The 15,921-nt window shown below is 36.2% G+C and overlaps 1 protein-coding gene across 3 annotated transcripts in view; it reads right to left on the bottom strand.

Moving 5' to 3' along the window:
• Positions 1–15,921, bottom strand: part of RhoGEF2 (Rho guanine nucleotide exchange factor 2) — a 216,922-nt gene that overhangs the window by 182,921 nt on the left and 18,080 nt on the right. For all 3 annotated transcript variants that reach the window (XM_025305988.1, XM_025305990.1, XM_025305989.1), the window contains exon 5: positions 3,890–3,947. In XM_025305988.1, coding sequence (XP_025161773.1) covers positions 3,890–3,947 — 58 coding nt within the window. The remainder of the gene's footprint in view (positions 1–3,889; positions 3,948–15,921) is intronic.

Raw genomic sequence — 15,921 nt, 5'->3', positions numbered from 1 at the left:
TGTGTATTTGAAATGTGCATTTATATTAATAATTTAATACATATTAAATTTTTACAGCTATTGTATACATTTTGTTAATTTCTTATCCTCAATCAGGTTTAAATCTATGTAAGCAGCTATTTTGTACTGTGGCTGCTTTACGTCGCTAGCTGCAGTAGCCGCAGCAGGAAGTGACACCGAAATTAATGACGTCATACACTTATAAAAGTGCTTTCGCAGTGTACTGCAACTCATATCGGAACATTGGCTGCGTTCAAGCAGGACAAAACAGTTGCAAAACCGTTTTATGATTTTCTTCTGAACAGTATTAAACGGACTCAGCAGTTCAACATGTTACTCAGCGTTAGTCAGCGATTGCCATATTTTCAGCGAACTGAAAGTAAGCTGAATCTAAGCACATGTTGAGCAAGATAGATGCCCCCAATTTATGTGAAACACATATAAAGACGTTATATATAATATAGATTCAATAGAAATGCACGAGCAATTAGAAAAAGATATATATAACTAATTTAATAATAAAATATATAATTATACTCACATCAAAGTATATTAATGCATATTATAGATAATGCATAGGTTAGAATAAAGCCACACAGCAAAAATAAGAAGAAACGTTTCAAATTTTATATAGATCTTTTTTAATGTAATAAGTGTATCAAATATAATAGCTGAATAATAAAAATGTATGTAGATCCATTTTACAGCAAGTAATGAAAGGTTAGTTCGATGTTTACAAATATATATACCATATACAGGGTGTCTCAGAACTTTGGGACACGGGCTCCGTAGGACACATAGAGCTAAGTGAGAGGAACAAAAAAGTCCTCTACCATAATGTGAAAATCGTAATAGTTTTTTAGTAATAACAGCCTAAAGTTAGGCGTTTTCCAGCGCGGCCTATAGACGCTCCGCGGCAAGCTGTATAGTAGGGGCTGAGCGATAACGCGGCTCGCGCTGACCGTCGCGCGGCGTCAAAGCGCCAAGACGCCATCGCGACAGTCAGCGCGAGATGTGTTATTGCTCAGCTCCTACGCATACAGCTTGCCGCGGAGCGTCTACAGGGTGGGTGATTATAAGTTGCCAACCCGAAGTGTGAAGGTAGATTGGGTTAAGATAAACATAAAAGTCCCATACCATTTTGCGAGATTCGCAATAATTATCGAGTTATTAATGACAGAAATCTGAGGAGCGCGCCGGCATAGATGTATATATGTATATATATATATATATATATATGTATATATTATATATCACTCTGCCGAGTACGAAGAGCGTTCAGCAGAACATCCGAACTGTTGTAATGTATCACTAAGGCCCAGTTCCACAAAATCAAGTTTAAACCGTGATTATCTGAACTGATATTACATTTAACGGCATGGTTAAACTTATATCGCGTTCCACATCATGTTTTTAACTGTAGTTTACTTAAACCTATAGTCTGTATGAAGAAACTGTCAAAGACTTCTATTTCTTTTCAAACGTAGAGTATGATTGGTTGTTGCTAATTGTGAAAAGAGGGAAAATTGAAATAAGTTGGATGCTATGACATCTAGTAGAGAACAATATATCTGTTTCGTATGAAGTAAACACTAACCAACACTAACATTTGCTGTATTTGTATATAAGTATTAATTTATTAAAAGGTGGAAGTCCAGTGTTAATAATAATCAATTAGTTTATATTATTGATTTAATTGCATTTATCATATAATAATTGACTTTTATATATAGTTTTATACTCTATTTTAGAATATAATCTATCGAAGTAAAAAACCCAATATTTTAAATTAAATTTATATATTGGGTGAGTGCAAAAGTTCGTGCGGAGTTTGTGAGTAAAAGTCATACAGTGATTAGGCAACCAAAAATCTTTATTCAATCAATGATATATTCTCCATCGTTTTCTATAATCTTTTCCCAACGTTCTGGCAGCATACGGATGCCTCGATCATAAAAACTGCGCGGTTTAGATTCGAAGAACGAAGAGACGCCGTTTTTTAAGGCCTCCAAAGAGTCAAAGTTTTTTCCATTTAAATAATTTTGCAATGACCGGAACAAGTGATAGTCAGATGGTGCGATATCAGGAGAATACGGTGGATGCGTTGAGACATCCCATTTCAGGCTCTTCAGTTTGCGCAGCGTCTTTTTCGAAACGTGTGGTCTGGCGTTGTCGTGATGAAAGACGACTCCCTTGCGATTTGACAAAATCGGACGTTTCTCTTTTATTTCTCGATTCAGATTGGTTAATTGGCGACAGTACTTGTCCGAATCAATCGTTTCGCCAGCGGGGAGAAGCTCGAAATAGATTATGCCCTTGCAATCCCACCAAACAGAGAGCATCACCTTCATCGGGTGCAAACTGGCCTTTGGCATTGCGTCACCATGCTCACCTGATTGTTTCCATGTCCGTTTGCGCTGAACATTGTTGTAGAGGACCCATTTCTCATCGCCCGTCACTAGTCGATCCAAAAACGACTCGTTATTGAGCCGCCCGAGTAAAGAAACGGCTGCAGAAATTCGCTTGATTTTGTTCTTCTCGGTCAGCAAATGGGGCACCCATATATCGAGCTTCAAATCGAATCCCATCTTTTTTAAACGCCGAAAAGCGGTTGATCGGTCAACGTTTAGTGCTGTAGCAACTTCTTCTGTTGAAATTCGCGGATTATTGAGCACTAAAGTACGCAAAACATCGTCATCAATGTCAGAAGGTCGACCAGAGCGTGGCTTGTCTTCAAGGTTAAATTCTCCGCGCCGAAATTTAGCAAACCATTTTTCCACAGTTCGTTTAGCTGGTGCTTCATCCTGATAAACATCCTGAATGTTTTTTACGGCTGCGGCAACGTTTATTCCCTTCCGAAACTCGTAAAACATAACATGCCGTAAATGCATCTTATCGATACTCATTTTTAAAGTGATATTTCTCGAAGCAGTTTATATGAAAACAAATGATTTTTTTTTAATAACAGCTGAAGACGTCACCTTTCCAACGTTATATAATATATAGATGGAAGTATTAATGACAACACTTTATGACGCTTATAACTCCATCTATTGAAACTCCGCACGAACTTTTGCACTCACCCAATACTTAGTGTTCTGTTTTATGAAAAATTTCATGTTCGATTTCTGCTAGAACTGCAATAACAGATTCTTTTGATAATCTAAATCGTACATGAAAATCAACATTATCAAATTCTTCCAAATATGATGGTCGTCTTATTCTTATATTTCTTGTCCGTCGATAAATTAGGTTTTCAAAATCTTCATCTTTAGATGAAGATAATATATATTCTAAAACCATATCTCTTTGGTGTTCAAACGTTCAAAATATTTGTCAACTGAACTCCAAAACCGGGATAGTCATAAATTTTTTTCTCAAGTTGATGGTATTGCAGTGTTAAACTTCGTTTAAATTCATTAAACGCCCAAAGTTTTGGGTTTAACTTTAACTGTGAGAAATCAACGTTAACCATGGTTAAGGCAGTTGTGGAACGCAATTTTTCGTCTAAACTAGGGTTAACGAGTTAAACTTCGTTTACAATAAGTTGTGGAACGTTTTTACTTTTTTTCTCAAATGTTATTGCAGTTATCGGTCTCGCGTTTGCGGCACAAATCAGCACAAACTTAGCACAATATGACACAATAAAGAAAAACTCAAAATTCGAAAAGTGCGGGGCTACCAGAAATTTAGTTTTCCTTAATTTTTTTTAGTACGCTTTGAGTTATAGAGTTGCGGATTGCGGCACAATATGGCACAAACGTAGTACAATGCAGCACAATTCGAAAAAATACAAAATTCGAAAAGTGCGGGGCCAACATCACACACGTGTTAGGTTAGGATGAATTAGGTTAGGTTTAGTTTAGTCACAGAAAGAAAATATACTCACATTTTATGAGCTGGACCACGTCAGTATGTGTAGAGTGCGTCACATTAACACCATTTACCTTAAACAACAATAATTTTTTGTAATATTACATGAGTAACATTTTGTTTAAGTAAAAGTTAATTTAAGAAGAGAATAATATTAACCCCTTTATTTATATTAAAGAATCCTCTCCCGGTACTTGCACAATATTTAAGAAAAGAATTGTTGAAAATATTTTGAAATAAAAATCCTAATACAATATATGATAATTTTTATGTAAAAAGCATTTAAAGGTGTTTGAAGGTCAAAATCTCGTGTTCTCAGGTGTTCTCATGACTCAACACTGGGGAGAGTATGTAATATCGGTTTTCCCAGCTGCCCCACTTCGGCCCGGCTCGTATACCCTGGAGGGGTTTTAGCCAGTAAGAGTCGGGCAAAATATCCCTGCCACTATCCCAAGAAGAGGGGATATTCATGAAAATTTCCCCCCATGAAAAAAAGAAGGATATGCAACAATAACGCAACAATAAAAACAGAACTCCATCATATCGATATTGAAACGTAATTTTAGTAAATATTTAGAAGTACACAGTCAGCTCCGATTTTAACCGTTTGAGTCCCAAGCAGCGCGATCGCGCTGTTCAGATTTTATGTCGAGAAAACCCAGTACATTTCGATCATTGTGGACAACTGACGGTGCGTTACCGATTGTCGAAGTCGCGCGCTCAGATTTACTGAAGCAAGTATATCACACCGATCCTTTTAATGTAAATAGTACATTTTATAATAGGTAGAATAATACTATAATAATGCAATAATACATTACAAAATAAAAATTTTTATTTCATTGTTATCTTCTCAATAATTTTTATCGAACAAAACTTGAAATATTTATAAATTTACAGTACGCATATGTAATAATACAGATGTATTTTATAAAATAACGAATTACAAATTAACAATATTTTTGTGTTATGAACAAATAATTTAAATGGAGAGTAACAATTATAATTTGTAACATCGGTGTTTATCAAAACATGTTGGATGGATTCCTTTTGCTTCGTTGCTCCGTTGCTTCGTCTAATCATTTTGAAACACACAATTATTAACAATGAGAAACACTTACGCAAGAATACGTCCGATCGCTTTGCAAACTACAATAAATGTGACAGAGCGATGAGAAAAAGACGAGAATCGCGTTACCTAACAAATACAAGAGGCGGTATTGGTCCGATTGGGATTCATCGATGTAAAATAAACAAAGCGCTATCGCGCTGCTTGGTATTTCTCGACCTAAAATAAAACAAGCGCTATCGCGCTGCTTGGGTCTTTTCATACTCATTTATAGAAAGCGCGGTTGCGCTGTTTGGGATTCTTCGACAGTGTTTTTTCAATACCCCCTGGGACTCAAACGGTTAATGAGACTAGGCTCATTCGACGCGTTTTTGCACGAGAAACAGCTTTTTCCTGTGACAAAATCGTCGCTTAGTTCCGCAAAGCGAGATATGAAGCGTTAAAACAGATCATAATTCAGGTTAGGAAAGCTGTTATATCGATGAACTTTGGCGACATAAACATGCCTCGTAACTAATTCCGAGTGTTCCGTGACCTTGATGTTGACATATCTAAACCGATTTGTGATATCGTTGCTCAGTAATACATTCGTTGCCTAGAGAAGTGCGTGTATTCGTGCATTATTCCCGCCAATAATAGCAATTTCATAACATGACATAAACATTCCTCGTAACTAATATAAACTTCCCGAGTAATATGAAAAAAGTTATAGTCCGTGTTCACTGTTCGTTAAAAAGTTATTAACAAATGAAGTTAGTGATAAGAGTTTGCATCGAGCATGTGTACACACACACACACACACCGAAGGGGGCGTGCGGGGGGGCATTCGGCCCCCCGCACGCCCCCTTGAGGGTCAACGGGTGAAATTCGCTTCATGTGGAAAGTCGCAAACTCACATGTGACTTTCCATATGAAGCGAGCTTCACCCGTTAACCCTCGAGGGGGGGGGGAGGGCCGAAGGCCCCTCGGTTGTGTGTGTGTGTGTGTGTGTGTGTGTGTGTGTGTGTGCGTGCGTGTGTGCGTACACATGCTCGGTGCAAACTCTTATCACTAACTTCATTTGTTAATAACTTTTTAACGAACAGTGAGCACGGACTAATACTTTTTGCATATTACTCGGGAAGTTTATGTTAGTTACGAGGCATGTTTATGTCGCCAAAGTTCATCAATATAACAGCTTTCCTAACCTGAATTATGATCTGCTTTAACGCTTCATATCTCGCTTTGCGGAACTGAGCGACGATTTTGCCACAGGAAAAAGTTGTTCTTGTTTCTCGTGCAAAAGCGCGTTGAATGAGCCTAGTCTCATTAAAATCGGAGCTGACTGTGTACTTCTAAATATTTACGTAATTTTAAATATAAAAATAATATTTATATTTATAACTTTTATTGTTAAAATATTTTTAAATGCAAATAAATTTTATTGGTCATTCTATGTATAAAAGTACTGGGATAAAATTATCACGCGGAAAATAAATACCTTCCAAAATATATTTTATTCTAAAATACCTTCTTTTAATACAAGATACAAATATTTCATAAAATATTAGCTTTTTGATGACTTTATATCATTGCTTTCATACGTATAATAAAAAGAATTAATTAATATCAATATTAATCTTTATACCTAACAACATTTTTGCATCTGTGGGATGCAATAGAGGTAATTTTTGGTAATTATGCATATTGTAGACACCTCGCCGGTGACTTTTACTTCTTATATTATCATAGGTATCTTTCTCAGTAACCTTCAAGAAATTTTAGCCGGCGGTCATTGTTCATTAAAAAGTACCAAAAGTTTCATAAACGTGATTTTTCGATATAACATATATATAAATGTGGTAAACAGTATATGAATATGAGTGAAAGAAAAGCTCCACTACTAAAACATCCTAAAATACTCAACTCAACTCTGCTTTACACCATTAATAAAAGTAAAACTTATGTAACATAATTTTTTATCAAGTATAATAATATGGGATATGGTTAGGTTAAACGTTTAGTAACGTTCTAGTGGGGTGGTGTGGGGTATGGAGAAAAGTCTTTGCTCCTCTCCGCTCATATTCGTGTACTATTTACATTCAAACATATGTTGAAACATATGTTGTTACGTTCCATATATGAAATTTCTCTTGTTAATCATTTTTTAATAAACAATGATCGCCAGCTAAAACTTCTTGAATATTACTCACAAGAGAAAGTATTCAACCATCTCTCATTGATTTGAGATACGCTTTAAATATGTTGTAAAGCATCAAATTAGACTCATATTGTTTTAAAGGGTATCCCAAAATTCACGCAAGAAGTAATTTTGATAGAAAACACAGTTTTATAATTAAAAATTGTAAATTTTTTATTGATTCATAAAGTATACAGTATAGGGTTATGTATGGAATAGCATATCGGGTAAATGGCCTCTACGGTTTTGCTGGCACATATGCACTCTTTTGTTGAAATTTTCCATGACCGTTTTGCATAAATGTGGCTGAATTTCGTTGATACAGCGCTCAATTTCCTGCTTCAAGGCGTGGGTGCTCGTGGGCTTGTTGGCATAAACCTTAGACTTCAAAAAACCCCAAAGAAGAAAGTCCAGCGGCGTTAAATCGCATAATCTGGACGGCCAAATCTGATCATCAAAACAGGAAATTACACGACCAGGAAATGACTCATGCAGTAATTGAATTGTTTCTCGGGCTGTATGGCATGTGGCACCGTCTTGTTGAAACCACATGTCGTCCACATCCATATCTTGCAATTTAGGCACAAAAAACTGGTTTATCATGTCGCGATAGCGAGCACCATTAACTGTTATTGCCTGACCAGCCGCATTTTCGAAGAAGAATGGTCCGATGATGCCTCCAGCCCAAAATCCGCACCAAACAGTGACACGTTGTGAATGCATTTGTTTCTCAACAATCACTCGTGGATTTTCTGAACCCCAAATACGACAATTTTGTTGATTAACCAAGCCATCAAGATGAAAATGAGCCTCATCGCTGAAGATGATTTTGTTCGGAAAATCAGCATCCACTTGTTGTTGTTCCATAATCCATTCAACGAACTCTCTTCGCTGTGGCCGTTTACCCGATATGCTATACCATATGTAACCCTATATTGTATACTTTATGAATCAATAAAAAATTTACAACAGTTTTTAATTATAAACCTATGTTTTCTATCAAAATTACTTCTTGCGTAAATTTTGGGACACTCTTTATATGGGCATATTTTCAGATTTAGGAGTTGAAACAACCCCTTGAAGAAAATGGCCTTTCCCATTTTTAGCAAATATCTTTTAAAATACGAGGTATATGGAAAAATGTTTCAAACAAAAGTTTTACAATATTTTATGATCTTTGAAACGGTGCATTCAATTAAAAAAAAAGTCAAAATTTTAACCATCCCCTTCTGCACTCATTACCATGGCAAAATTTTTAAGTTTATCTAAAGAAAATTATAAAGCATTGAATACTAAATCCATTTATATATAATATTAGAATATGTTATTTAATATTTCGCGGAAAATTCAATATGAGGGAAATTCATAGAATATGTGTCACACTGTCCGAATAGATACTGTAAGTGGGTACGTTGTGTTATTTCTCTGCAATTGCATTATGCTTCACTACTGCTTGCGCATATTTTCTCATACTACAAAATGAAAGCGAATTAATCGTAATGATATAATATATAACGTATTACATGAAATAAATATGGAAGTACAGATAAATTTGCATATAAAACAACGTATATTGCACAAATGTATGTGCGATGCGCTATTTGTACAGAAATTTCAAATGTATATTTCCTGAAGTATTTACCCATCATCGAAATATTCGATATATTATAAAGTACCACATTATTTACGAACATTAAATCTTTCGAGATTTATTAGATTCATTACATTTATTAGATTATTAGATTGGAAGATTTATTAAATTAGAAGACCTGTTAGATTATTAGATTTATTAAATTATTATACTAGAAGATGCATTTAAACTCATTACGTCGTCTGATATTTGTCATTTGTTATTATTCAAACTTGAACATATCTTGTAAATACACTACTCAAAACAATTAGGGGAGCGCTTTAAAACTTGCAAAATTTGATGGTCTTTAAGAAGCCATATTTCAGCTTGAGGAGTTCGTAGAACAATGTTCCAGAGTGCATTTTAACGGGAGAAGCCTCGACTTTAAAGAGGCTAAGGTTACATTATTCGTCTCATCGAACTATTTTTCTTGTGAGGCCCAAAATCAGGTCGTGAAAAAATTGTGAAAATTTTATGATTTTGTTGCCATACGAATAAAGCAGGAATAGAAATAAAAATGACACTACACTCGCTTTGAAGTGGGAAACTTTCCCTTTAAAACACCGCAAGGAACATTGTTCTATAATACTTTGGAGCCGAGTTATCGCATTTCAAAGTCATCCCTGCATTTTGCAAGATTTTTAGCAACATCGCCGGCATTCGCGTTATCCGACACGCACACACACACACATACTCATATTAACGTACACATACACCATACACATGATGTGCAAAATCCGATCCAGCAACCTCCCCGTGGTGCACATCGGATAACGCGAATGCCGGCGGGATTGCTAAAAATCTTGCTAAATGCAGGGGTGACTTTGAAATGCGACAATTTGGCTCCATGGTATGATAGAACAATGTTCCTTGCGGCGTTTTAAAGGGGAAGTTTCCCACTTCAAAGCGAGTGTAGTGTCATTTTTATTTCTATCCCTGGTTTATTCGTGTATGGGTACAAAATCATGAAATTTCCACAATTTTTTCACGACGATGATTTTGGGCCTCACAAGAAAAACAGTTCGATAAAACGAATAATATAACCTTAGCCTCTTTAAAGTCGAGGCTTCACCCGTTAAAATGTGCCCTGGAACATTGTTCTACGACCTCTTAAAGCTGAAATATGACTTCTTAAAAACCATGAAATTTGCTGACATTGTTTTGAATAGTATATATAAACTTGTAATCATGTATTTACTGTTAATATTTGTTACTTTCTTACACTTGTTACCATACATTGATATTATTGTAATTGTGCTGTATCTGATTAAAGTATCTGACACCGTAATTTATTACTCTCTGTCACATTTCGTATCATCATAAAGGAATTATTTTTTAAAGTTCATAAAATATAATTATCAATAAAAACAAGAAAGTTTTGTAACTGTTATTACTATAATAATATTCATTTCATAATAATATTCATTTCATTATTTTTTCTGTTTATTTCACATTTCAGCATAGCAATTACAGTATTTTTTACAGCTATCTCCTTATTATCACAACGTATAAAACGCAAAATTATTATTACGTTTTTATTTACTTGGGATTGACTATATATCTTTGTCATCAAGAACAAGAAAAGAAGGAACATCAGAACAAACATAATTGTAATATTCTCTTATTATAAAGTACATATTAATATAATCAAAATTAGAGACAAATATTTAATATTAATATCTTTTAGAATGATGTATTCACTGGTCTTAACCTTCCACAAACTCCAATAACTCCGGAGGAAATAAAATTGAAGGAGAAGATTAAAAATAAGTTCAAAGAAATAAAAAATAAAATGGAATTCCAAGTAGAAGAGGAAACATTATTTTTATAATACACATGAGGTCCTCCAAGCAAAAAGAATTTATTTGTTGCACCATGATAAAGATGATGATTATCTATCAGAAGAAAATATTTGTAGTCCGGTTGAAGTAGCATTATTAGGTGACTACATAAGGCAAGCTGTAGCAGCTGTACTGGATGAGCAGTAAAACAGAGCCAAAATCGTCTAAAAAGAGTTAGACAAAGTTAAAAAAAGTTACATCAATTCGACAATTACAATGATGGTTGGACCAAACCAATGCAGGTAACAATGATGTTAGCAGAAATGAAATATTAAAAAGAATTTCTAAATATACACTAAACCGTTTCAACAAAGCACGAAAAAGAAGTTATTATTCATGATGCTGACATCACTCGATGTGCCAACTCCACTGCGCAAAGTGCAGAGTACACTACTTCTTCCCTCACTGTGCAAGGCGCAGAATGCACTGCTTTCTCCCTCACTGCGCAAGGCGCAGAGTACATTATTTCTTTACTTATTGTGCAAGCAAATTGAATTATAAGACAAAGATGTCAAAATATCACCTGTATGGTCAGCAGCAACACAAGATGGTATCAGGGAAATGAAGATCTACATTCAGACTTAGACCTACAAACTCTTCACGAAACAATATTGGATATTGCGAAACATGAGAAAATGCTAGAACATAAAAATGCAGAAGCCATCAAACTCCTAGATAATAAACTGGATATAAGGTGCATTAACAAGTGCATTAACAGGCATAAACCCCAGGACCTAGTCCGGTAAACGGTATGTTAATGCATAATAAACGGTTAACGGTATTATGTTAACGCATAATACGTGGAACCCTAATAATGAGATAGGTCCCAACACATGTTAATTACCGATCATCAGAGATATTATTTATTTAAACAATAGTTTTAAGTCATGATAAACATACACGAAAAAATGGTGCAAGGCGCAGAATACATTGTTTCTTATCTCACAGTATAAGGCGCAAAGTGCACTGCTTCCTCTTTGATTGCGCAAGGCGCAAAGTGCACCCCGTTTCTTCTGTCACTGTGCAAGATGCAGAATGCATTATTTCTTTTCTCACTGCGCAAAGCGCAAAATGCGTTGTTTCTTTACTCACTGTGCAAAGCGTAGAATGCATTGTTTCTTTAAAAAATTTAAAAATTTTCTATACTTTCTATCTCATCAAACTTTTTACGATAATATTTTAAATATTTATCTCTCTTGATTTTCACATATTCTTATTTCTTTATTCTTTATTATGTTTCTCTACCGTTTTTTTATCTCTTTGCTTCAATTATATATTCTGGATCACGAATGGACAAGTTTCTCTGTACTTTTGAATCAAGTATTTCTGGTAATATGCAATTTTGATTAAATTGCCTAAGTTTTAGGGCCATACTTTTCGCCCAGAAGGCATCATTACGCACAATCTTTTCAATTATTAATCCTAATGGTGTCTACAATGCAAAGATGCAATACTGTCGCTGCGTGATATGCAATTGACCCTATATTTGATAATAATATAGATAATTACGTTTCATTTTTTCATCTTTTTCATTTTTATATAATGATAGCAGATTAGAAACATTACTTGAAATTATATCTTGTAGTGTTAAAAACCGTGCGGTGTATGGTGTGTTTTGATAATTCAATCATATTCTATTAATCCATCTGGCGAAATACCTAAAAATAGTTTTCCAGAATTGGTAAATAATCCGCAACATTAAATCTTAATATTCGATGCATTTTTAATACTTTTATATGTAACGTTTTCATATTCAATTCTGTGTTGCATCACTTCCATGTTTGGTTATGGTGGATACATTATTGCTCTCATTCTCGATGCACAATAAGTATTTCCTCTCATTTTACATATGTATCCGAAGTGAGAAGCGGTTATCAGTTTTGTGCGATAATAACCCCATATACCATTTGCTGCTTGTTCTTTGGTTTCTCTTTCTATTATTACTCGTTTTCTGTGCCAATCTTGCAGCATCATGTATTGCGCTTTTCTTAATTCTACTTTAGCAGGTGTAGCATCGTGTATATCTGCCTGGACCATAATCTTTATCTGTCGTTGTACATAACTTTAACATAACGTTCCATTGACCGTTTTTTCGTTCCACGTATAGCTTCTACAGCTTTCTTTTCCTCTTTTTTTCCAAGTCTACAGCTATTTTCCCCTGGCTTTGATTCTATAGCATAGGCGGCTTATAGGCTCATCCATATCAAAGGCGACTACTGCTGCATTACGTATTTCATATGATCCTCATAGACCGAAATTCTTTTTCCATCTGTACACTGGGATATAACAGAGTTAAAAGTTTCAACTCTGTTGTTATCTTTATCCTGCAATAAACTTTTCGAATTCTAGCTGATTTGTTTTAATACGTAAATATCGTATTCTAATATTATATATATAGATAGATTTCAATGTTCTATAATTTTTGTTCTTACACAAACTTAAAAATTTTGCCATGGTAACAAGTGCAGGGGGGTAGGTAAAAATTTTTTTTCAAATTGAGTGCACTGTTTCAAAAAGGATAAACTACTGTAAAACTATTGTCTGAAACATTTTTTTATACACCTCATATTTTAGAAGATATTTGCTAAAAATGAAAAAGGGCATTTTTTCAAAGGGTTGTTTCAACCCTTTAAACCTCGAGATACGCTTATGTAAAAAAATATGAGTATAATACTTTTTGATGCTTTACAACATATTCAACATATTCAGAGCGCATCTAAATCGGTGAAGGACAGTTGAGTACCTTTCCTTGTCAGAAAGATAACTTTAATTATAATATACAAGAGGATAACTTTAATAATATATGAAATAATCAGAAAAAATTGCTGTTCTTGAAATGACATCTTAAACGAATTCCAAGACGATTTTTTCTCAAGCAAAATGTTATCCGAAACTTAGTTTTTGAATTATTAGGAGTACAAATAAGTTTCCGCCGTTTTCTATCAAAAATTAGGAATTTATTGTGAAAGAACGGTACATTACGTTTTATTCAAAGTATTGTCCATCACTAGCCACTTTTTCCCATCTTTCTGACAGCATTCGGATACCACGTCGGAAGAACTCTTCATCTTTTGAGGCTATCCACGAATCGACCCAATTTTTAGTATCTTCATATGATGTAAAGCGCTGCTTAGACAGGCCATGTGCCATCGACCGGAACAAGTGATAATCGGAAGGGGCAATGTCTGGTGAATACGGCGGGTGGAGTAGGACTTCCCAATTAAGTGTTTCTAAATAGGTTTTGACCGGTTTTGCAACATATGGCCGAGCGTTGTCATGTAGGGGAATAATTTTGTCGTGTCTGGAGTAGTAATGGGCGCATTTTTCCTTGAGTGCTCGGCTCAATCTCATTAATTGTGTTCGGTAGAGAGCTCCAGTAATGGTTTCGCTCGGTTTGAGCAACTCATAATACACGACACCAAGCTGATCCCACCAAATACACAGCATGAGTTTTTTTCCATGAATATTCGGTTTGGCTGTCGATATTGAAGCATGGCCAGGTGGTCCCCATGATTTTCTCTTCTTTGGGTTATCGTAGTAGATCCATTTTTCATCACCAGTGACTATACGATGCAAAAAACTCTTTCTTTTAGCCTGGCAAGCAGCATTTCACAAAATCGGCGTTCAACGTCTCTCGGCTTCAGTTCATATAGAACCCAATTTCCTTGTTTTTGAATCATTCCCAACGATTTTAAACGATGTGAAATTGCTTGTTGAGTCACTTCTAATGTAAGTGCAAGTTCTTCTTGCGTTTGGCACGAATCTTCCTCCAATAATGCTTCCAATTCCGTGTCTTCGTACATTTTCGGCCTTCCACTACGTTCTTTGTCTTCCACGTCAAACTCACCGTTTTTAAACTTTTGAAACCACTCACGACAACTTCTCTTACTTAAAGCAGTCTCACCATATGCTTCTACAGGGTTTTTCAATTGGTGCGGGTCGATGTTGGCAGCCTGTGGCGGCCATGTTGTTTTGGCGGCGTCTGTCTAACCTGTTGTTTATTATTCAGTCACTGATGCCAAATCACCATAACAAGTTACACGATTGAGCAGCACGTCCAAATGATAAAACTTTATTATCAAAATGAGTGTTCGTTAGTGCAAACGTTGCGCGCGTTGCGCCCATTTTACGGCAGACGCGGTGGCCCTTCAAAGTCGATTCTCCAACGTTTGGTCGCCAAATTCGAGACAACCGGTTCGGTAAACGATTAACCAATACCCGTACGTCAAAGGAACGCCAGATCGGCCGAGAACATCGCCGCTGTAAGTGAAAGTGTGCAGGAGAACCCGAGGCAGTCAATTCCTCGCCGTGCACAAGAACTCGGCCTTTCGCAAACTTCAACTTGGCGAATTTTGCGTCGGGACTTGGGCCTGCACCCGTACAAGATCCAACTGGCCCAGGAGCTCAAAGTTAATGACCATAGACAACGCCGTTTGTTCGTTGACTGGGCTTCGGAGCATTTGGAAGAGGACCCCAATTTTGGCCGAAAAATCATCTTTAGCGACGAGGCGCATTTTTGGATGAATGGCTATGTTAAGCATAATTGCCGTATATGGCACGACGCCAACCCACACGAGGTTCAACAGGTAGCAATGCATCCACAAAAAGTTACTGTTTGGTGCGGATTTTGGGCCGGCGGCGTCATTGGTCCGTACATTTTCGAAAACGACGTTGATGAGGCCATCACCGTCAATGGCGAGCGCTACAGAACGATGATAACCAATTTCTTTTGGCCCAAATTGAACGATATGGACATGGACGACATGTGGTTCAAGCAGGACGGCGCTACGTGCCACACAGCGGACGCCACGATGGACATTCTGCATGGACGATTTGAGGGTATGGTTATCTCTTGCAGAGGTGACGTGAATTAGCCACCAAGATCGTGCGATTTGACCCCGCTAGACTTTTTCTTGTGGGGTTTTTTGAAGTCGCAGGTCTATGCCAATAAACCGCAATCGACTGATGCCCTTAAAGTCAACATAACCCAGGCCATCGCTCAAATTCAGCCGGATCTATGCGGCAGAATCATTGAAAATTGGACCACTCGGATCCGTGCCACCGTGAGAAGCCGCGGCGGACATTTGAACGATGTTATATTCCACACATAATGGCATACATGGGCCTTTCAAGTAAAAAAAGAATTTCGTTAATACCTCACACACAGCTTGTTTTATTCCATTGCAACATCGACCCGCCCTTATTGAAAAACCCTTTACAAGCAATCGATGCGCCTCAGCTGCAGATTTCTTCAAATTAAAGAAGTAAATCAAAAGTTCCCGCAAATGACGCTTATTTGGCACAAAACTTGACATTTTCGCATGAAAAA

The sequence above is a fragment of the Harpegnathos saltator genome, unplaced genomic scaffold, assembly GCF_003227715.2.
Source record: "Harpegnathos saltator strain DR-91 unplaced genomic scaffold, Hsal_v8.6 scaffold744, whole genome shotgun sequence".
NCBI classification, from domain to species: domain Eukaryota; kingdom Metazoa; phylum Arthropoda; class Insecta; order Hymenoptera; family Formicidae; genus Harpegnathos; species Harpegnathos saltator.
Note: the sequence above shows the minus strand (reverse complement) of the source record. Positions and strands in the feature narration are given on the sequence as shown.